Source organism: Micropterus salmoides, unplaced genomic scaffold (genome assembly GCF_014851395.1).
Source record: "Micropterus salmoides isolate LMB-PRFRI ecotype aquatic unplaced genomic scaffold, ASM1485139v1 Ms_hic_scaffold_2, whole genome shotgun sequence".
NCBI classification, from domain to species: Eukaryota; Metazoa; Chordata; class Actinopteri; order Centrarchiformes; family Centrarchidae; genus Micropterus; species Micropterus salmoides.
Window position 1 is genome coordinate 52,484,210 of NW_024041150.1, and position 23,107 is coordinate 52,507,316.

The 23,107-nt window shown below is 41.2% G+C and overlaps 2 protein-coding genes across 2 annotated transcripts in view; both read left to right on the forward strand.

The window, feature by feature from the left end:
* The window catches only part of LOC119912613 (butyrophilin-like protein 2), a 566,400-nt gene that overhangs the window by 384,834 nt on the left and 158,459 nt on the right, over positions 1-23,107 (forward strand). The window lies entirely within an intron of this gene.
* Positions 1-23,107, forward strand: part of LOC119913346 (zinc finger protein 883-like) — a 37,227-nt gene that overhangs the window by 2,527 nt on the left and 11,593 nt on the right. Inside the window, exons 2-3 of the mRNA XM_038732759.1 lie at positions 4,764-5,459; positions 18,060-18,777. Coding sequence (XP_038588687.1) covers positions 4,764-5,459; positions 18,060-18,777 — 1,414 coding nt within the window. The remainder of the gene's footprint in view (positions 1-4,763; positions 5,460-18,059; positions 18,778-23,107) is intronic.

Below are 23,107 nucleotides of genomic sequence, written 5' to 3' on the forward strand. Positions count from 1 at the left end.
ATGTTGTTTGAAGTTAAAAGAAGTGGCCATATTTAAAAAGTCAGTTGCATTAACATTGTTTGGGTCATCAACATGAATATTAAAATCGCCACAAAGAACAATTCTGTCATAATTTAAAACCAGAATAGATAAAAATTTAGGAAGTTCTGATAAAAATCCTCCAGGAGGTTTTGGGGGGTGATAAATTATAACAAATATGATAGGTTGCAGCCCTCCAACTTTAAGAGTGAGAACTTCAAAGGAGTTAAATTCATCACAGCGTACTTGATGGCATTTAAAATTTTTCCTATACACGCTCACTAGCCCACCACCACGACCACTGACCCTCGGTTGACTAAAACAATCATATTGAGGCGGACACAGTTCAGCTAGCTGGCTATAGTCATTCATTTGCAACCAGGATTCAACGGATTTAAAAACATAAAATCTAGATTTGCAGACAAGATAAAATCATTTAAGATAAAAGTCTTACTTGACAGTGATCTCACATTGAAGAGAGCCATTTTAAATGAGTTTGTTCTGGGTGCTGGAGTTGGTGCAGTTGTCCTAATCCTTAAGAGATTACTAATATTTCTGTGTGGATGTGCACATTTCGGTTTACTGGTCTATGCGTGATGATGACAGGAATAGAAGTCTGTGGAACAGCGCTGGGAGCAGACGGCTTTACATGCCAGCAGGTGGAGACAGTTGTTTGTGGCAGTGAGGCAGAGATCTGTTCAGTGAGCGGTGGTGCGTCCAGGTGTGCTGCATGAATGATTAGTCATTCACGTAAGTCATGTGTGGACCGCACCACATGCTGTATGTGCGCAGCTAACATTTCTGAGCCCCGTTTGTTTGGGTGAAGTCCGTCTGTCTTAAAAAGAGACATTCTTTGTCAGAAAATATTAAAATTATCCACATAACACACGGTGAGCCCTGCAGGCGGACTGGAGCCAGTCGTGGAGGCCAAGGAGTCTACTGAAGCGGCCAGCACCGCGACCAACTGTGGGAATGGGACCAGAGATAAAAACGGACTTTCCGCACTGCTTTAAAAAGTTAAAAAGACGGTTAAAATCTAATTTTGTCAGCTCAGACTGCCGAAGAGCTTTGTCATTTGTTCCAACATGGACTATCACTCTTGTGATGGAGGACGGGAGCGACGGCATCAGGTCCTGGAGTTCTTTTAAAATGTCAGCCATGGTGGCACCGAGGAAGCAGTGAGTGGTAGCGTTAAAGAAACGGAGGTTTCTGGTTATGGAGTCACCAATTATTAGTGTGGTTGGGGAGAAAAGAGGACAAGGAGATGCCGGTTGTGTGGTTCCAGAGCAGGACTGAGCAGAATTTGCTTCAACACTGCGTGCGGACTGAGGATGGAGTGTGTGAGCTGCCGAGTGTTGTGTTGGAGTAGCAGTGACAGACCTGAGAGAAGGGCTACCCGACGGTGCAGGGTGGAGACAGCCTCCGGAGCGTCTGAGCACAGCCTCCTTCAGGATCCTACGTCGGGAAGCGGAGGTTTTTGACCGCGATGACGGCCGCCGATCAGGCCCGGCGGCAGACCGGCGGCCCAGTGCAGGAGATGTAGCCGGTGGAGGAGATGCAACAGTATCGGGAGGCACTGTGCGCCAAAAGAGATCCGTATCAGGGAGACTCGAAGCCGCAGGTGCATCCGCTGGATGGACCGGAGTGTCGTTAGACAAGGCTGCATAGCGGTTGGAGAGGCCGATGGACGGAGGAGAGGCAGCCCCATCCGAGCCTCTCTTGCAGCCACGGACCACCACTTCAGCCCAGGTTGACTGATGCTTCGGAGTCGAGCAGGATGAAAGCCTGGGAAGACTAGAGGGGTCCCAAAACACGGTGTCCTGGATGTTAGCGGTTGCGCTAAGAGAAACAATCTGTTTGGCTTGTACTGAAGCCACATCCATAAAGCCAGTCAGCAGGGAATCTTTCTCTTTGAGTCGTCGGATGTCTTCCATAAGGTCAGCAATCTTCTTGTTTGCTTTCTTAAGGAGTGTGCAGTCCTCATGGGGCAGAGTTATCTCGGCTATCATAGTCACCGGAGCTTTGTTGCGATCAGTAGCGTTGATCGCGTTTTTACGGTCATCTAGTTTAAAATCCATGTCGGATGACTAAAATCCTTAACCCACGTAAAACTTAAATAAAGTTAAGTTAAATAAAAAGTAAAAATGTAACGAAAAAGAGTGGTTTAAAACTGGATAAGTCCGGTTTAAGACGGAGCTTCCGACAGGTGGCTACAGACGCCAACGCATGCGTATAGTGGTAGTTCGGTAGAACGGTAGTTCAGAATCTAACTGTGGTCCATCTGCCTAAAAGGATATGGCTTTCACGAGGTAGTGTCTTAAGGGATATGCCTCATCACCTACAAACATGTAGGGCATCATTATGTAAGAGCTGGGAAAAGGTTCAGGAGGAGGAAAGTTCAGCAGGTCCATTGCTTTGCGCAAGTCTGAGTGATCGAACAGTCCAGCATCTAAAACCCTACCTGCCCTTGTAGTTGTGGAAAAGACTGCCACTTTTTTGGGAGGCTGTATGGGAATATGCTATTGTCCGCCATTCTGCCTCCATTGATGGTGTCTAAAAGAATAGGAGGAAAAAACAAGTTATGGCTAGGAGTTAGAATTTATTTAACAAACTGTGTTGTTTCTAGTCATAGTTCATAGTGATATTTCTTTTTCTCAAGTAACTCACACTATATATCCTGAATTGATATCAAAATGTATTTTTATTGTGGATCTCAGAAAAGTCAATTTTCACAACTTTTCACAACATACCTTCAGAAAGTCTTTCTTCATGCCCTGGTACAGAGCAGCACAGGTCTCCGTAACTATCTGTGACATAGTTGTTACTAATAAAAACTCCATGGCTGAAGCATTCAATCACCACTTTATAAATTCTGGCTTTGTTTTCAAGGCGATAACCCCTATCGCTACAGCCCCTGCAGTCTCTAAAACCTGCAGTCTTTTTGCACCTCCTCACAGTTTTTCCATTCAGCCTGTTTTAGTGGAGGAAGTCCTGAAGGAATTGATTAATCTGGACCCCAGTAAGTGGTTCAGATGATCTTGCCGCTTTTTTCATTAAAATTGCTGCTCCGGTTATTGCCGCTCCACTAACATCCCTTTTTAATCTATCATTTCATACTGCCGAGATTCCACCTGCTTGGAAAGAAGCAGTGGTGCTTCCTCTGTATAAGGGCGGTGATCAGGCTGACCAAAATAATTATAGACTTAGTCTCAGCATTGGTGCCATTGATCACTCATTGGTTTGGTTCTCTAATTATCTTTCTCACCGGGTTCAATGTGTAAGGTTTGAATTTTTTTTTCCCATACTCTCCCGGTCACTAGGGGTGTCCCCCAAGGCTCCATCCTTGGCCCCACACTTTTCTTAATTTATATTAATAACATTCCCCAAGAAATTGGTAAATCTCTCATTCACTTGTATGCTGGTGATACAATCCTTTATGCCACAGGTTCCTCCTCTGATGCTGTTCAAGCTACCTTGCAAGATAGCTATTTCCAACTGCAGCAATCCTTTACACAACTCAATCTCACTCTTAATACCTTCAAAACAAAAATCATGTGGTTTCACCATAAGTGTACTATGCCTCCTCCAGCGCTTAAAATGACCACTTGCAAGGGGGCTATTCTAGAACAAGTCACTGCATATAAATACTTGGGCATCTGGCTGGAAACTTCACTTTCTTTCTCTATCCACATATCAAAGCTGCAATCTAAGGTCAAGGCCAAGCTTGGTTTCCTTTACAGAAACCGCTCTTCCTTCACCACTTCTGCCAAACTTACTCTTATTCAAATGACCATTCTACCCATGTTAGACTATGGAGACACTATATACAGGGTTGCTTGCATGTCCACTCTATCAAAATCTATCTTGACACTCTTTACCATTCCGCCATCAGGATTGCCACAAATGCTTCTTTCAATACACACCACTGTGCTTTATATTCATCTGTCAACTGGTAATCCCTTCAGACAGAAATTCACTGGTTCACTTTCATTTACAAGACCCTTCTCGGTCGCTCACCTCCTTACTTGGGTCATCTGTTGCAGCCAAAGCCTGTCACATGCAACACCCGGTCCTCACTTCGTCTTCAGTTAAGTATTCCCAAAACCAACTCTGCCTTTGGTCTTGCTTCTTTCCAATCTGCTGCAGCTCGCGACTGGAACTGGAAGTTTTCTTAACCTGGATACATTAATTTCGCTAGTATGGGGATATTATTTTCCTCAATAACAATATTACAAATATTTAATAAGTGTTTGATTTAATTTGAATCATGAAAAAATCATTGCTCAAATTTTTTACTTAATTATAATTGTTTTGAATGTTTGTTTTACCTCAGATTTGTTAAGTGATCCACTGGCATCAAGTGACATTTATCACGAGAATTGTCGATGTTGAATGATATGAAATGTTTTATCGGGATAACATCTCCAACGATATTGCCAGCTCTAAGTACCAGCACTTATATTTAATACTCAAAATCAAATCAAATCAAAACATTGTACACCTATCTTCTCGCCTTGTTCTTGTGAACCCATTATCATATTACGCTCTTGCCCCCTACCTTCCTTCTTTGTCGTAAACATCGAACACATTTCAGGCACAGAAAAATGTCTTGCTTTAAGCCCTGTACTCATCATGTGGTACAGTAGGTTAGCATGTGATTTCAAAGATGTGCTCTAATGTCATTTATGGTTTTAGACAGCTCGCTCCACCATGACATCTCACTGTGTTTCTCTCTGTTGATATAGAAAAGGAGAGGAAGAGATGGAATCAAATGTCACCGCTGTCAGCACTGTGACAAATCCTTCACAAGATGTGGATCTTTGAAGATTCATCAGAGAGTTCACACTGGAGAGAAACTGTACAGGTGTGAACTGTGTGGGAAAACTTTCACTGCATCAGGTCACCTAAAACACCACCAACGTGTTCACACTGGAGAGAAACCATACTGGTGTGATCAGTGTGGGAAAACTTTCACTGCATCAAGTGACCTGAAAACACACCAACGTGTTCACACTGGAGAGAAACCGTACAGGTGTGACCAGTGTGGGAAAGCTTTCACTACATCAGGTAACCTAAAAAAACACCAACGTGTTCACACTGGAGAGAAACCATACAGCTGTGACCAGTGTGGGAAAACTTTCACTGTATCAAGTGACCTGAAAACACACCAACGTGTTCACACTGGAGAGAAACCGTACTGGTGTGAACAGTGTGGAAAAACCTTTTCTCGATCAGGTGCCCTGCAAAACCACCAACGTGTTCACACTGGAGAGAAACCTCACTGGTGTGAACAGTGTGGAAAAACCTTCGCTACATCAAGTCACCTAAAAATCCACCAACGTGTTCACACTGGAGAGAAACCGTACTGGTGTGAACAGTGTGGAAAACGTTTCGCCCAATCAGGTACCCTAAAAATTCACCAACGTGTTCACAACAGGAGAAGAACCCTGACACAAATGCATTCACAAAGCATCAGTGTGACAGTTTTCACAGAGCCAAGCTAGCTGTTTCCTGCTGCCCTGAATACAACCACCTGTTATCATGTGACTGTGATGACAGCTGAGGAAGTTTGATTTGGAAAGAGCTGGAAAGTGTCAGTTCAAAGGGTTTATAAATTCAGTTCAATTTTATTATTTTCACAGCATAATTAACAGTTATCTCAAGAGCTTCTCATAAAAGAGCAGGTCTAGACTGTACTCTATGATATTAGTTACAGAAACCCAACAATTCCCACTAAGATCAGCACTAAGCGACAGCGGCAAGGATAAACTTCCTTTTAAGAGGCAGAAAAGTGGCTCAGGGTGAGAGAGAGATGGGTGAACAGCCTGCGCAATATATACACACAGAGGTAACACACAGAGGTACAGACAGCAAAGGCAGAGAAGCACCGATTGTTCGGCCAGTGAAATGAATTGGCTGAAAATAGCAAAAATAGCATTTTCAGTGACCAATTAAATTTTACAGAACAATTACGTTGACATGTCTGCAGTGGGGAAGCATTTTAAAATGTCAGAGAAAGACACAAAAATTGCCGTTTGTAGACACTGTTCTGCTGAATTGTCTCCTAGCACATCCACACCATCTGTGGCTGACATCTTAGAAAAAGCAACAAATGGTCTGAGTGTTTGTCACTCGTTTCTGAGACGTCGATTAAGCTAGCCGCACCTAAATTTGGCGTGCACACATATTCAAAACTGAAACGAACCAGAGAGAACTGCCAGGCAGGTTGGAGACTTTATCCTGTCAGTTTCTCTATTTACAAAGACAAGTGTGTGATTGTGAGAGTCCTACCTGAAGAGAGGCTGTGAAGTCTTCATTTACGCAATAGGAGAACCACATACATTATTTATCAAATTGGGTTGGACTTGATGAATTTAGCTCAAGGATACACATGTGACAACGTCCGGTTTTAAAAATAAGGTGTCCATGCAGGATGGAAATAAGATTAATTGGATTATATTCACAGAAATTATAAAACATAATACATGTGTACTCCACAAAATTAAATTAGGTTGATTGAGGATATGACAGTTTGTTATAAAGTCAATGTGACCATGGTCAAGGGGGCAACTGAAATGGAAACATATAGATTTTACCTACATCCGGGGTCTTAAAAGGTAATAAACCAATTTTGTGGCTGGTTTTCTTACCTACACACACACTGCCCCCTCAGTGACCCATCCATCACCAAAAGCTGTCATCTTGGAGGAAACTACAGTGCTGTTGTCCTTTTGCGCTCTAGATGCTGCTTTAAGTTCATCATATTGGATTATTGTTTCTTATTTCATGGGCTATTTGGGATTTTTGAGTATATATAGCATATAGAGCATATATAGTAGCCTAGTTTTGAAAAAGAAAGTATTACATTTTAAGGGTCCAATAGTTTGATGTTTCATAAGGCAATGAGTAAGTAAACCTGTTACATATTTGTGATCTCAGTATTGACCAAAATAATTAGCAGCCCTACATGAACATTTAATTTAATTCAGGAAATTATAGAACATTTGTTGTTTGTAACAGCTCCTCTGCCTTCTTTCTGTACAGGCTAATGATTCATTCATTACATTTTTTGAAAAAACTTTTGAAATGGTTTTAAATTTGAGTAAGAGCGCATTATGACTTGTTAAGGACTCAAACTCAAAGTTTAAGACTTGGGACTCGACTTTGGACTTGAAACTTGACTCGGACTTGTAAAACGATGACTTGGTCCCACCTCTGCAGAAGACAACAGGGAAAATATAAACAACGTTTGGCTAACTTAGCTGGCTATTTAGCTAACTCTGTGCCTTTTTTATTGAAACATTTTCACCTTTTCATAAAGCCGAAGCGCTCGTCAGTGTCACTTTTTGTGATCAGATCTATCACAGCCTGAATGGAGCGGGACAAAAGTTTGATGTGCTACAGCAAACTATTCAAAAGTTGAAATCGTTCTGCATAAATAGTTATGATTACTGACGAGTTAGTAGCCTACTTAAAATTAAAGTTGGAGACTAACTACCATGCAGCCTAGAGCATTTTTCTTGAACAAGTTAATGAATAAAAAACAACCCCAAAATGAAACTGCAGTAACTGGAATTAATATTATAATAGTGGTAAACTGTATTCGATTATAATGAATATAGTAACATTAACAGTATACTTGTAAAATATTATAGATTCATTTATACTAGCTGATGTAGATTTAGCCAGAGCCAGGATGCCATTGTGCCAATATGTGCTCCTTCTAGCCGCCTCCTTTAATCTTTAGGATGCAGACAGCAGCAGCTGATCACAAATGTCTGTGTGCTACACCGCCTACACTACCAACGTTATCATCACTCTTTTTATTCTCTTCAGCTTTGTTCCCTTCTGGGGTTTTTGAATTATGTTGTATTGATACAGTAGTTGATGAAAGACTGTTTACTTTTACAGTCTCAAAATCAATTTATAGTAAGTTAAAGGTTCATTATGTAGTTTCTAGTGGCTTCTAGCAGTAAGGGATCAGATTGCAACCAACAGTTCACCCTTTCCACATTTATGCCTGAAAATAAATTACAACTATGTCAGGTAGTTATCCACTGGTCAGTGCATGCAAGCAAACAATATCTACTTTGAAACAACTAAAACACAAAATCACACTGTTCACATGATTTTCAGTAATGTTGCAAACATAAACGTCATAGCCGATTTAAGACAATGGATTTTCGCAGGAAATTTGACCAGTTCTTCACAAAGAAAACAGGCTATACAGACTGAGAAGGTTGGTGAATGCCTCAGCTTTTAGAAGAGATTATAACCTGGTCACATATAGGCCATAAAAATTTGATTGAATATATTTAAATTTCACAATTCGCGGCCGTCTTATAATACATTAAAAAGGTCTTACAGGTGTTGTTTTACTTCAGGATACTTGTGTATATACCCTGTATATGTACTTTTATTAATCCTCTATATGTCATTACTTATGTTCTTTGTCATCTTATGTGATGTTATAATTTCCACTAAGTGTACCAGTGTTTTGATATAATGACCTTCTGTGAGATTGTTTTGTTTCATGCTTTCCTGTGAGAAAGGAGTTTCCACTGTGGTTCAAGGCTGAGAAAGGCTTTTCTGTTGGACTCCACAATAATTCTCTAGCATTAAATGTCTTCTCTGTTTCTCTGGGTCAGACTCTCTAACAGCCCTCTGGTGTATGAGCTCTGCCCTTCAGCTGAATCACTCTGTTATTCTTACTTTAATAAATATCACAAAGACACCTGTTTGTTGTAACGTCTTTATTTTTAATTTCTTCAGAAGGAAATTTACCATTTCCACCACAAATCAGTAGGCGTAACCTCAGACGGCCAATCACACGTACTGTGACATGTTGTTCACCATCATCCCGTCAGGTCTATGAGGGCGCTGGGTTGAAAATAAATCTATAAAGTTTTATAAATTACTCTCAAAATTGGTACCACAACCTGGGGCTGCATTAAGGCTGCAGTATCAACGAGCATCAGTTCTGCTGTCAATATTGGAGACGTTTGTCTATGATGATCTTGGTAAAGAAAGATTTTTGGTTTAGAAACACAAACAGAACAAAAAGACGTACAGCATCAGAGACAGTCACAGACGTCACTACATAGATCTGAAGATCATTTTCTTTCTAACCTGCTCTGACTGCAGGAAATGAACCTTCCCGTCTCCATGGTGATGACCCCACCATCAAAATGTGATAGTAAGTTACTTCGTATCTCATCAGGGAGTGTGGAATTTTTTTTTAACATTAAGATATTAATTATATGACGTTTCTGTTATTTTAATGTCTCATTAATGTAAAAGCAGGATTTTACTGCTGTAGTTGTTGAGCTGGAGCTCGTTTTGTATCAGAGATTTTCAGTAGTAGAGTCTGGTGTGGAGGATTTATATCGTGTAAAAGAAAAACTTATAGTAATAATTGTATAAACTGTTGGGAGTTTAATTTATAACAAAAACTATTTTAAATACTAAATGTGAACTCGTATGTGTTTCTAAGTAACTAAAGCTGTCAGATAAATGTAGTGAAGTAAAAGTACAATATTTCCCTCTGAGATGTGGAGTAGAAGTAGAAAGTAAAGTACAAGTACCTGAGTGTTGTACTTGAGTACAGCAGTGTAGTAAATGTAGCTGTTGTGTTAATGTGAATGTTTTGTGAGGAGCTCTCCAGTTTGTCCTGAGGGACGAACAGACTGACAGTGACAGGAAGCAGCCAGCAGGAGGCAGCAGAGGAGCTTCAGTTTGTTCAACAGATGATAGTTTTCACTTTAAAGTCACTGGAGGAGCAAACTGTGTGCAGAGGGTTTGTGTCCTGTTACCTTTAATAGAAACAACCAGTCCTGCTATAATGGAAGATCAGCAGCCCAGTAAGGTTGTTGTTATTCACAGATTTTAACAGCACAAACATTTTACATTTCACGCTCGTCTGACAGCATCTCATATTTATTGCGTTCAACTTGTTCCAGCTCTTCAGTGAAGTTCGGCTATATGATGTCATCACTGAGTGAGATATTCAAACCAGATCCTCCATGTTTTTATGGCTGCACCGTTCCATCAAATGGAAATATTCTTCAGATAAACTTCCTCAAAATAAAATCTGGAAATTCTGTGGCTGCTATAAGATCAGACTGTATGTGGCCCGAATATGATCACAGACATGTGACTGTCACGTCAAATTAAACCGAGATGTGGGGAAAACATGTAAACATTTATAGGCCTATCAGGTTTGTGTTGCTCTGTTGTACTCTGTGTTTTAGTACCTGCTGCTGCCACAGAAAAGAGATCCTCCACAAATATTATTCCCAACTACCAGCATTTATTTATTAAGTGAGCATCACATCAACATGTTGTTGTTATATTTCTAATTTCTTCTGTATTAACGGAGACTAAAGAGGTTTGCAGGCTACATTCACAACACACAGTTTTCCTTCAGTGGCTTTGTGTTTGCATCTGTTTGGGCTGCTCATTAATGCAGCTGAATAGCCAGCTGATGTCCACATGTTCAGCTCTCTGCCTCCTATTCAAGCTGATCACCTGAAGAGAGGTGAAAATGTGCGTCAGTCGCCTTTTCAAGCAGCTGATCCCCATTTGAATAGAGAGCCGACCTGGACAAACACACGATGGCCCGTTAAGTGAACAAACAGCTTCACTGTCATGTTAATGATGTGTTTGGACTCTCTTAGCTGCCGAGAGAAGCAGCAGATGTTTGTGAACAAACTGTCTGTTTCATCTGATTTCACCATTTAAACAGTAACCGTAATATAGCTACTCCTTTGTGGCCCGGGGAGAAAGTCCCAGAATCCCTTCAACAATCCTGCAGTTTAGTGACTTGTTGAGTTAGAGGACACTTTAGAAACTTTGTGAAACGCTGTCTACGACTAATTCTTAATGATTCTGCCTTCCTGTAAATTCAACATTAAATGTAACACATGAAGTTATTTCTGTCTTTGTTGTACAAAAAGCTTCAGCAGGATATTTTCATGAGCCTCTGATGTGATAATAACAAGCGCTTCATTAAAACTCTGCTCTGTGTGAAGCACACTCCCTCATACACATCAAATATGATCAGCTGGTTTCAGGAAACCAACTAACTAAACTTCATCTTCTGCCTGAAATCAAGGAGCCATGTTTCTAAACGGCCTTAGCGACAGTAACTAAGGGGCGGGGCGAGACGCCGTGACATCGCGAGAACACTCCGCGGGATCCCGCAGCGCTCCTGTATCTCAGCCTGAAGAGCTCCGAGACCAGAATCCAGAGTCAGTCCAGGACAACACGGTCCACCAGTCACAGCGGAGACCTGCAGGACGATGGAGAACCAGAACCCGGACCACAGGAGCCAAACAGCAGCCTCGTGCTCCGATAGCACCGATGTTCAGGTCAGTGTTCATGACTTCATCACGAGACTAAAGACACGAGGAAGAGTCTCGAGGGTCCGTGTATCATCCGTTCATTCTGTTGTTAGAGATCAGAGCCTGAAAACCCGCTCCAGGGTTTGTGTTGACGTGGTTTGATTTCCAAAGTGTCTCCGTGGTTCCTGTTTTCATCTTGAAGAGAGGAAGCTGAAAGAAAAACTCACGAGCGTTTCTCTTTTCTTTGTGCTGTGACTGTCGGCATTTTCCCGCGTTGCGCATGCGCGATGCAGCACTTGTCATGGCGGAGCGCGCAGAACAAACAATGATCCGTCTGATTGATCTGTGAGGAGGATTTCATGTTAACTTCACTGCTGCTTGTTGATGCTTGTAGTTTCTTTGCAGATAATTTTGCTTTTGGGTTGGTTGGTTTTTGGCTGCCAGGGCCCAGGTTGGCAGGATTATTCCAGTGTTGCTGTAACTGCTCCACTAAAGTTCAACTCAAATAACTTTCTGTTAGGAGCTTGATTTGTGCTTGTGATTGAAAACACATCACATCTCTGTAGTAAAAGGTTGTAAGTAAATAAGTTGGAAGATAAGTTTGTGATCAGTTATTGTCCTGAGGGATGAGTCAGCCTTTCTATTGGCTGGTTGTTGACTAACAGAGTTGCAAAGTTAAAAACCAGCTCCTGTTTTGGAGGGTTTGAGGTCAAGACAGTTCTGCTGTCCATCTCAGTCTGTAGCTCTCTTAGTGAGTTAGTGGTGTCCAGTGTTGTCAGAATATTGAATGTATGTTATATCTAATAATAATAATAATAATAATAATAATAATAATAATAATAATAATAATAATAATAATAATAATAATCCTTATTTGTAGAGCACTTTTCAAAAACAAGTTACAAAGTGCTTTAACAAGTGTAAAGACTAATACAAAAAAGATAAGAGCATGAAAATTTAATATAAAATTAGTAAAATACAATCATATAAAAGGGATAAAATAAAGTCAAATAAGATCGGGAAAAGCTCTCCTATAAAGTATGTTTTAAGAAGGGACTTAAAAGAGTTCACTGACTCAGCCGACCTGATTTCCTCGGGCAGGCTGTTCCAGAGCCTCGGGGCCCTGACAGCAAACGCTCTGTCCCCTTTAGTTTTCAGTCGAGACTCTGGAACAGACAACAGACCTCTGCCCGAGGATCTCAAGGTACGTGCTGGTGCGTATGGGACTAAAAGGTCAGAAATATAACAAGGCGAGAGGCCATGAAGAGCTTTAAAAGTGATCAATAGAATTTTAAAGTCAATTCTAAAACATACTGGGAGCCAGTGTAATGAAGCTAAAATAGGAGTCATATTTCTTCGTTCTGGTTAAAAGCCTGGCAGCTGAGTTCTGGACAGTCTGGAGTCGATCAGTAGATTTTTGGGTTAAACAGGTGAAAAGGCTGTTGCAATAATCCAGGCGTGATGAGATGAAGGCGTGTAAAATGGTCTCGGTGTCCTTAAAAGTTAACATAGATCGAATTTTAGCTATATTTCTAAGTTGATAAAAGTCGTGGAGGCCAAGGAGTCTACTGAAGCGGCCAGCACTGCGACCGACTGTGGGAATGGGACCCAGAGATAAAAACGGACTTTCCACACTGCTTTAAAAAGTTAAGAAGACGGTTAAAATCTAATTTTGTCAGCTCAGACTGCCGAAGAGCTGTGTCATTTGTTCCCACATGGACTATCACTCTTGTGATGGAGGACGGGAGCGACGGCATCAGGTCCTGGAGTTTTTTTTAAAATGACAGCCGTGGTGGCACCGGGGAAGCAGCGAGTGGTAGCGTTAAAGAAACAGATGTTTCTGGTTATGGAGTCACCAATTATTAGTGTGGTTGGGGAGAAAAGAGGACGAGGAGATGCTGGTTGTTGGGATCCAGAGCAGGACTGAGCAGAATCTGCTTCAACACTGCGTGCGGACTGAGGATGGAGTGTGTGAGCTGCCGAGTGTTGTGTTGGAGTAGCAGTAACAGACCTGAGAGAAGGGCTACCCGACGGTGCAGGGTAGAGACGGCCTCCGGAGCGTCTGAGCACAGCCTCCTTCAGGATCCTACGTCGGGAAGCGGAGGTTTTTGACCGGGATGACGGCCGCCGATCAGGCCCGGCGGCAGACCGGCGGCCCAGTGCAGGAGATGTAGCCGGTGGAGGAGATGCAACAGTGTCGGCAGGCACTGTGCGCCGAAAGAGATCCGTATCAGGGAGACTCGAAGCCGCAGGTGAATCCGCTGGATGGACCGGAGTGTCGTTAAACAGGGCTGCATAGCGGTTGGAGAGGCCGATGTGCGGAGGAGAGGCAGCCCCATCCGAGCCTCTCTTGCAGCCACGGACCACCACTTCAGCCCAGGTTGACTGATGCTTCGGAGTCGAGCAGGATGAAAGCCTGGGAAGACTAGAGGGGTCCCAAAACACGGTGTCCTGGATGTTAGCGGTTGCGCTAAGAGAAACAATCTGTTTGGCTTGTACTGAAGCTACATCCATAAAGCCAGTCAGCAGGGAATCTTTCTCTTTGAGTCGTCGGATGTCTTCCATAAGGTCAGCAATCTTCTTGTTTGCTTTCTTAAGGAGTGAGCAGTCCTCATGGGGCAGAGTTATCTCGGCTTGCATAGTCACCGGAGCTTTGTTGCGATCAGTAGCGTTGATCGCGTTTTTACGGTCATCTAGTTTAAAATCCATGTCGGATGACTAAAATCCTTAACCCACGTAAAACTTAAATAAAGTTAAGTTAAATAAAAAGGATATAAAAAATGTAACGGAAAAAAAAAAGAGTGGATTAAAACTGGATAAGAGTTTGGTTTAAGACGGAGCTTCCGACAGGTGGCTACAGACGCCAACGCATGCGCAGAGTGCAGATTACGTCAGCAATTACGTCAGAGATCTTGTGATAATGATTATGTCCATGAAGGGCAAACATTAACAAAAAACATTTACATTTTCTAATTTGGCAGACCCAAAGTGAATTTGAGGAACAACATAGAAGCATCAACTACAGATCTACAACTGACAATACATACTAGTAAGAGCAGCAATAAATACTAGTAAAGGCTCATAGTACATATCACATCAATGGGGTAAATACCTAGGGGAGGAAGTAAGAGTTCAATCAATACAAGATCATTGTAGGGGATAGAAGAAGAAGAGCACAGGAAGTGCATGTTAGATGTTAGGAGTTAGTGGTGTTATAAGAGGAAATGTTCTCGGAAGAGCTTCTTGATGTTAGAGAGGGACGCCCCTGCTCTGATGGCGTGTGGTAGCTCGTTCCACCATCGTGGTGTCACAGATGAGAATAGCCGGGACTGGGATTGCTTTGTGTGAAGGGATGGCAGAGCCAGGCGGCGTTCGTTGGAGGAGCGTAGCGGCCGAGAAGGAACGTAAGTTTGTATCATGGAGTTTAGGTAGATGGTGCAGACCCAGTAGTCACTCTGTATGCAGCATTAGTGACTTGAATCTGATTCTGGAGGCCACGGGGAGCCAGTGGAGGTCACTGAGTAATGGAGGGACATGAGTCCTTTTGGGCTGATCAAAAACCAGACACTTGCACTCAGGAACACACTTACTGTGTAACTACACAAACTTAACACGCCACAGGACGCTCTCCACCCGTCGCCATTACAGCGCCACTCTCACTCTCGAGTGTCACTCAAAGTTATGTATGAGGTGACAGTGTATTGGTGTCTCTGGTAGTGGCACATTCTTCAGCGGACACAAACACGTCTCTGCATGAATGACGTTTTTTCTTTAACTGCTGGATGTGGAAAATATCTGCTACTTTGCTGTTAGGCACGCCGTCGAGACGGTGGCTGAAATTAGGATAAAGCTAGCTCGTTGTGCGCACTGTCAGTTGTAGGTATAACAAGCTAGCAAATGCCTACGCCTCTTCATATTGCAATATTAAAACACAAAGAATTTAGACTCTTCTCTCCTTTATTTACTTTCTTACCTTATTTACAATGCATGACTTTTTGGTCCATATCGCTCAGCCCAGGGGTCCAGGGGTAATAATAAATGTACGTTTATAGTATCAAAATATGCTTCTCCTATTTATATTTGTGGAAACTGATGGGAGACAAGACGAGCTTGCATGGAAAAAGTAACAATTTATTTTACAAATTAAGATTCAACAAACATGATAAGGTGTGAATCAGTATCAGTCATGCCGGTGTGTGAAACGTCGGTAAGAACACAAAAGCAATCAACAGCTGCACCCGTGATGAGAGAGACAGGACACCAAGTGCCTAAAGGAAACTCACTCAACAAAATTACTACTACTCTACTTAAAATTTAAAAAATGCCTATTTTCAGATAGTAGTACTCAAAAATATGAATACAACTCCATTATTACAATTCAAGTTCAACACAAAATAAGGCACATCTTCCATAAAGCTGAATAGACTATTAAAGTAATTGACTGCTTGATCAGCAACAATTCTGATAATTAGTTTTCATTCTTTTATGCAATAATGTTGAACATTCCCTATTTCCAGATTCTGAGGGTGCTTTCACATCTGTAGTTCGGTTCATTTGGTCCGGACCAAGTGAGAAAAATTATACACTCTTGTATTTTAGTTCTTGTCCGGTTCATGTTCACACTGCAGTTTTACAAACGAACCAAGAGAAGTAAACATGAAGTTACACAGACGTACAGGTAACTTGTTGATTGGACAGCTTTGGCGATTGTCATCCTGCATCATCAGGACCCACATGGGGGGGAAAAAACTCCAGTGACCGACGAAGTTTCTGCAGCACTTTAATGCTTCTGATCAGTATCGCAAAGAGCTCACAAAGTCATCATAAGCATGATTAGTAACATTAGACAGCAGATCGACCACATGGCCTATTATGAATAATAACGTAAAAACAGGACATACAGTAATAATTCGGGGCCCGTTGGCCGACAGCATAGGCCTACTGTGGTATCGCTGTCACAAATGTTTTATGGACTTGAAGAACTGACAGGGTAAACAGAGTACTAATGGCACTCCTTTTTTGACAAATTTGAACCTATTAATCAGGGGAAATATCGGCGCTGCCAAGTATACGTTACCAAATGATTTTCATAAACATACCGGCTTATACAGATCAATTATAAAATCGCTGAACACGTCTTGCAGTCAGACGATGGATTTATTAGCCGTTTAGCTTTGGAAATAATGCTTATCATAAAATCCTGTGGTTGGTTTGTTTGTTTTCACACCACAAGCGAACTGCACCAGAGTTTGCTTGAAAGCGTACCAAGACCTCCTTGACGAGGTGGTCACACCCCATCCTGAAAAGTGACGGGAACCCTGTTCAGCAGCGCGTTTTAGAAATTAATCCACTTACCTGGAACCCGAGGAGTCAACAACCAGCCAAACTGCAAACACTGCAGCCTGTCAGACCAGGATGCTGTATCATATAGTCTATGGATATAAGCTATTTTAAAAACACAAAGCAGGTCCCTCCCGACATTTTTACTGATCACGTATTCATAACAGCAGCAATGAGGATGATTTTTACAAAGCATAACGTTAGAACGTTTTTAACGCCACTGTTCAAGCAAGTGTCTCTACTTCAGAACTAATGTTACTGTTTTGTACATGTATTTATAAGAAGTATTCCGTGCTCTGACATAACACAAAATGTCACAGGACACACACCCAAAATGGCGGCGCCCAGTAAAGCCACAAGGTCTTCTAAAACCAAAACATATCAGACCGTATGCAACGTTCAGTACTTTCTCTCAGTGCAAAATAAATCTACCTTTTGCAGTAATGTGAAAAAGAATGAACAAAAACAGTTTTAAATGAATTACCTCGCTCTTGAACCAGCAAGGACTGTGCGTCGCGGGAAATCCCACGGACATCAAAGCTACCGATGCTGCTAGATGTCTCCAGCTCTATATATCTAAACACTGAATTTACAACTAAATTCTTACAGCAGTTAGCTACCACGTTTGTAGTGTTGAAGCTAGCCCCAGTGTAGTCAGTTTTTTTAGCTGTATTTTCTCCAGGTTTCTACGTTTTTCAGTTTTCATCCTCCACAGCAGCGCGTCTGTCTCCACACACACGGCAGCGGAGAAAAAAAAACTTTCGCTCGCTCAGAGATACGGGTCTGCATAGTCTGCATTAAAAAGAAACACCTAGATACTTAGAGAAATTCCCACCAGACTGCCAGGGAAGGTCATTTTTACCGGTTACGATCATTCCAGCGCTTCTCATTATGGAACGCAGACCGTGAGGTAGACTGGTCCAATGCTAGTTATTTTTCAAATCAGTACACCATCCGGGTATTTTTGGTACACTGTGGACATTGCTTTTGTATGCAGTCTTCTGCTTCTGCACGATCTTCTGCTTCGTTACGAACCATCCAGACCTCTCAGGTGGTCTGGGGCAGGTCTGCTTTCTGTCCCCAGAGTCAAAACTAAACATAGAGAAGCAGCGTTCAGTTATTATGCTCCGTATATATTGGAACAAACTCCCAGATAACAGCAGGTCTGCAGTTAGTTCTATTAAATTAAATTAATTAATTATTATTTTCTTTTTATTGATAACTTCATGTGGTACAGTAGGTTAGCATGTGATTTCAAAGATGTGCTCTAATGTCATTTATGGTTTTAGACAGCTCGCTCCACCATGACATCTCACTGTGTCTCTGTTGATACAGAAAAGGAGAGGAAGAGATGGAATCAAATGTCACCGCTGTCAGCACTGTGACAAATCCTTCACAAGATGTGGATCTTTGAAGATTCATCATAGAGTTCACACTGGAGAGAAACTGTACAGGTGTGAACTGTGTGGGAAAACTTTCACTTCATCAGGTCACCTAAAACACCACCAACGTGTTCACACTGGAGAGAAACCGTACTGGTGTGACCAGTGTGGGAAAACTTTCACTGCATCAGGTAACCTAAAAATACACCAACGTGTTCACACTGGAGAGAAACCATACAGCTGTGACCAGTGTGGGAAAACTTTCACTACATCAGGTGACCTGAAAACACACCAACGTGTTCACACTGGAGAGAAACCGTACAGGTGTGACCAGTGTGGGAAAGCTTTCACTACATCAGGTAACCTAAAAAAACACCAACGTGTTCACACTGGAGAGAAACCATACAGCTGTGACCAGTGTGGGAAAACTTTCACTGTATCAAGTGACCTGAAAACACACCAACGTGTTCACACTGGAGAGAAACCGTACTGGTGTGAACAGTGTGAAAAAACCTTTTCTCGATCAGGTGCCCTGCAAAGCCACCAACGTGTTCACACTGGAGAGAAACCTCACTGGTGTGAACAGTGTGGAAAAACCTTCGCTACATCAAGTCACCTAAAAACTCACCAACGTGTTCACACTGGAGAGAAACCGTACTGGTGTGAACAGTGTGGAAAACGTTTCGCCCAATCAGGTACCCTAAAAATTCACCAACGTGTTCACAACAGGAGAAGAACCCTGACACAAATGCATTCACAAAGCATCAGTGTGACAGTTTTCACAGAGCCAAGCTAGCTGTTTCCTGCTGCCCTGAATACAACCACCTGTTATCATGTGACTGTGATGACAGCTGAGGAAGTTTGATTTGGAAAGAGCTGGAAAGTGTCAGTTCAAAGGGTTTATAAATTCAGTTCAATTTTATTATTTTCACAGCATAATTAACAGTTATCTCATAGAGCTTCTCATAAAAGAGCAGGTCTAGACTGTACTCTATGATATTAGTTACAGAAACCCAACAATTCCCACTAAGATCAGCACTAAGCGACAGCGGCAAGGATAAACTTCCTTTTAAGAGGCAGAAAAGTGGCTCAGGGTGAGAGAGAGATGGGTGAACAGCCTGCGCAATATATACACACAGAGGTAACACACAGAGGTACAGACAGCAAAGGCAGAGAAGCACCGATTGTTCGGCCACTGAAATGAATTGGCTGAAAATGGCAAAAATAGCATTTTCAGTGACCAATTAAATTTTACAGAACAATTACGTTGACATGTCTGCAGTGGGGAAGCATTTTAAAATGTCAGAGAAAGACACAAAAATTGCCGTTTGTAGACACTGTTCTGCTGAATTGTCTCCTAGCACATCCACACCATCTGTGGCTGACATCTTAGAAAAAGCAACAAATGGTCTGAGTGTTTGTCACTCGTTTCTGAGACGTCGATTAAGCTAGCCGCACCTAAATTTGGCGTGCACACATATTCAAAACTGAAACGAACCAGAGAGAACTGCCAGGCAGGTTGGAGACTTTATCCTGTCAGTTTCTCTATTTACAAAGACAAGTGTGTGATTGTGAGAGTCCTACCTGAAGAGAGGCTGTGAAGTCTTCATGTTACGCAATAGGAGAACCACATACATTATTTATCAAATTGGGTTGGACTTGATGAATTTAGCTCAAGGATACACATGTGACAACGTCCGGTTTTAAAAATAAGGTGTCCGTGCAGGATGGAAATAAGATGAATTGGATTATATTCACAGAAATTATAAAACATAATACATGTGTACTCCACAAAATTAAATTAGGTTGATTGAGGATATGACAGTTTGTTATAAAGTCAATGTGACCATGGTCAAGGGGGCAACTGAAATGGAAACATATAGATTTTACCTACATCCGGGGTCTTAAAAGGTAATAAACCAATTTTGTGGCTGGTTTTCTTACCTACACACACACTGCCCCCTCAGTGACCCATCCATCACCAAAAGCTGTCATCTTGGAGGAAACTACACTGCTGTTGTCCTTTTGCGCTCTAGATGCTGCTTTAAGTTCATCATATTGGATTATTGTTTCTTATTTCATGGGCTATTTGGGATTTTTGAGTATATATAGCATATAGAGCATATATAGTAGCCTAGTTTTGAAAAAGAAAGTATTACATTTTAAGGGTCCAATAGTTTGATGTTTCATAAGGCAATGAGAAAGTAAACCTGTTACATATTTGTGATCTCAGTATTGACCAAAATAATTAGCAGCCCTACATGAACATTTAATTTAATTCAGGAAATTATAGAACATTTGTTGTTTGTAACAGCTCCTCTGCCTTCTTTCTGTACAGGCTAATGATTCATTCATTACATTTTTTGAAAAAACTTTTGAAATGGTTTTAAATTTGAGTAAGAGCGCATTATGACTTGTTAAGGACTCAAACTCAAAGTTTAAGACTTGGGACTCGACTTTGGACTTGAAACTTGACTCGGACTTGTAAAACGATGACTTGGTCCCACCTCTGCAGAAGACAACAGGGAAAATATAAACAACGTTTGGCTAACGTTAGCTGGCTATTTAGCTAACTCTGTGCCTTTTATTGAAACATTTTCACCTTTTCATAAAGCCGAAGCGCTCGTCAGTGTCACTTTTTGTGATCAGATCTATCACAGCCTGAATGGAGCGGGACAAAAGTTTGATGTGCTACAGCAAACTATTCAAAAGTTGAAATCGTTCTGCATAAATAGTTATGATTACTGACGAGTTAGTAGCCTACTTAAAATTAAAGTTGGAGACTAACTACCATGCAGCCTAGAGCATTTTTCTTGAACAAGTTAATGAATAAAAAACAACCCCAAAATGAAACTGCAGTAACTGGAATTAATATTATAATAGTGGTAAACTGTATTCGATTATAATGAATATAGTAACATTAACAGTATACTTGTAAAATATTATAGATTCATTTATACTAGCTGATGTAGATTTAGCCAGAGCCAGGATGCCATTGTGCCAATATGTGCTCCTTCTAGCCGCCTCCTTTAATCTTTAGGATGCAGACAGCAGCAGCTGATCACAAATGTCTGTGTGCTACACCGCCTACACTACCAACGTTATCATCACTCTTTTTATTCTCTTCAGCTTTGTTCCCTTCTGGGGTTTTTGAATTATGTTGTATTGATACAGTAGTTGATGAAAGACTGTTTACTTTTACAGTCTCAAAATCAATTTATAGTAAGTTAAAGGTTCATTGTGTAGTTTCTAGTGGCTTCTAGCAGTAAGGGTTCAGATTGCAACCAACAGTTCACCCTTTCCACATTTATGCCTGAAAATAAATTACAACTATGTCAGGTAGTTATCAACTGGTCAGTGCATGCAAGCAAACATTATCTACTTTGAAACAACTAAAACACAAAATCACTCTGTTCACATGATTTTCAGTAATGTTGCAAACATAAACGTCATAGCCGATTTAAGACAATGGATTTTCGCAGGAAATTTGACCAGTTCTTCACAAAGAAAACAGGTCTATACAGACTGAGAAGGTTGGTGAATGCCTCAGCTTTTAGAAGAGATTACAACCTGGTCACATATAGGCCATAAAAATTTGATTGAATATATTTAAATTTCACAATTCGCGGCCGTCTTATAATACATTAAAAAGGTCTTACAGGGTGTTTTACTTCAGGATACTTGTGTATATACCCTGTATATGTACTTTTATTAATCCTCTATATGTCATTACTTTATGTTCTTTGCTCATCTTATGTGATGTTATAATTTCCACTAAGTGTACCAGTGTTTTGATATAATGACCTTCTGTGAGATTGTTTTGTTTCATGCTTTCCTGTGAGAAAGGAGTTTCCACTGTGGCTCAAGGCTGAGAAAGGCTTTTCTGTTGGACTCCACAATTATTCTCTAGCATTAAATGTCTTCTCTGTTTCTCTGGGTCAGACCCTCTAACAGCCCTCTGGTGTATGAGCTCTGCCCTTCAGCTGAATCACTCTGTTATTCTTACTTTAATAAATATCACAAAGACACCTGTTTGTTGTAACGTCTTTATTTCTTAATTTCTTCAGAAGGAAATTTACCATTTCCACCACAAATCAGTAGGCGTAACCTCAGACGGCCAATCACATGTACCACGACATGTTGTTCACCATCATCCCGTCAGGTCTGTGAGGGCGCTGGGTTGAAAATAAATCTATAAAGTTTTATAAATTACTCTCAAAATTGGTACCACAACCTGGGGCTGCATTAAGGCTGCAGTATCAACGAGCATCAGTTCTGCTGTCAATATTGGAGACGTTTGTCTATGATGATCTTGGTAAAGAAAGATTTTTGGTTTAGAAACACAAACAGAACAAAAAGACGTACAGCATCAGAGACAGTCACAGACGTCACTACATAGATCTGAAGATCATTTTCTTTCTAACCTGCTCTGACTGCAGGAAATGAACCTTCCCGTCTCCATGGTGATGACCCCGCCATCAAAATGTGATAGTAAGTTACTTCGTATCTCATCAGGGAGTGTTGATTTTTTTTTTAACATTAAGATATTAATTATATGACGTTTCTGTTATTTTAATGTCTAATTAATGTAAAAGCAGGATTTTACTGCTGTAGTTGTTGAGCTGGAGCTCGTTTTGTATCAGAGATTTTCAGTAGCAGAGTCTGGTGTGGAGGATTTATGTCGTGTAAAAGAAAACTTAAAATAATAATTATATAAACTTTTGGGAGTTTAACTAATAACAAAACATATTTAAACACTAAAAAGTCCTAATTTGTAAAGTAACTAGTACCTAAAGCTACCAGATAAATGTAGTGAAGTAAAAGTTCAATATTTCCCTCTGAGATGTGGAGCAGAAGTAGAAAGTAAAGTAAAAGTACCTGAGTGTTGTACTTGAGTACAGCAGTGTAGTAAATGTAGCTGTTGTGTTAATGTGAATGTTTTGTGAGGAGCTCTCCAGTTTGTCCTGAGGGACGAACAGACTGACAGTGACAGGAAGCAGCCAGCAGGAGGCAGCAGAGGAGCTT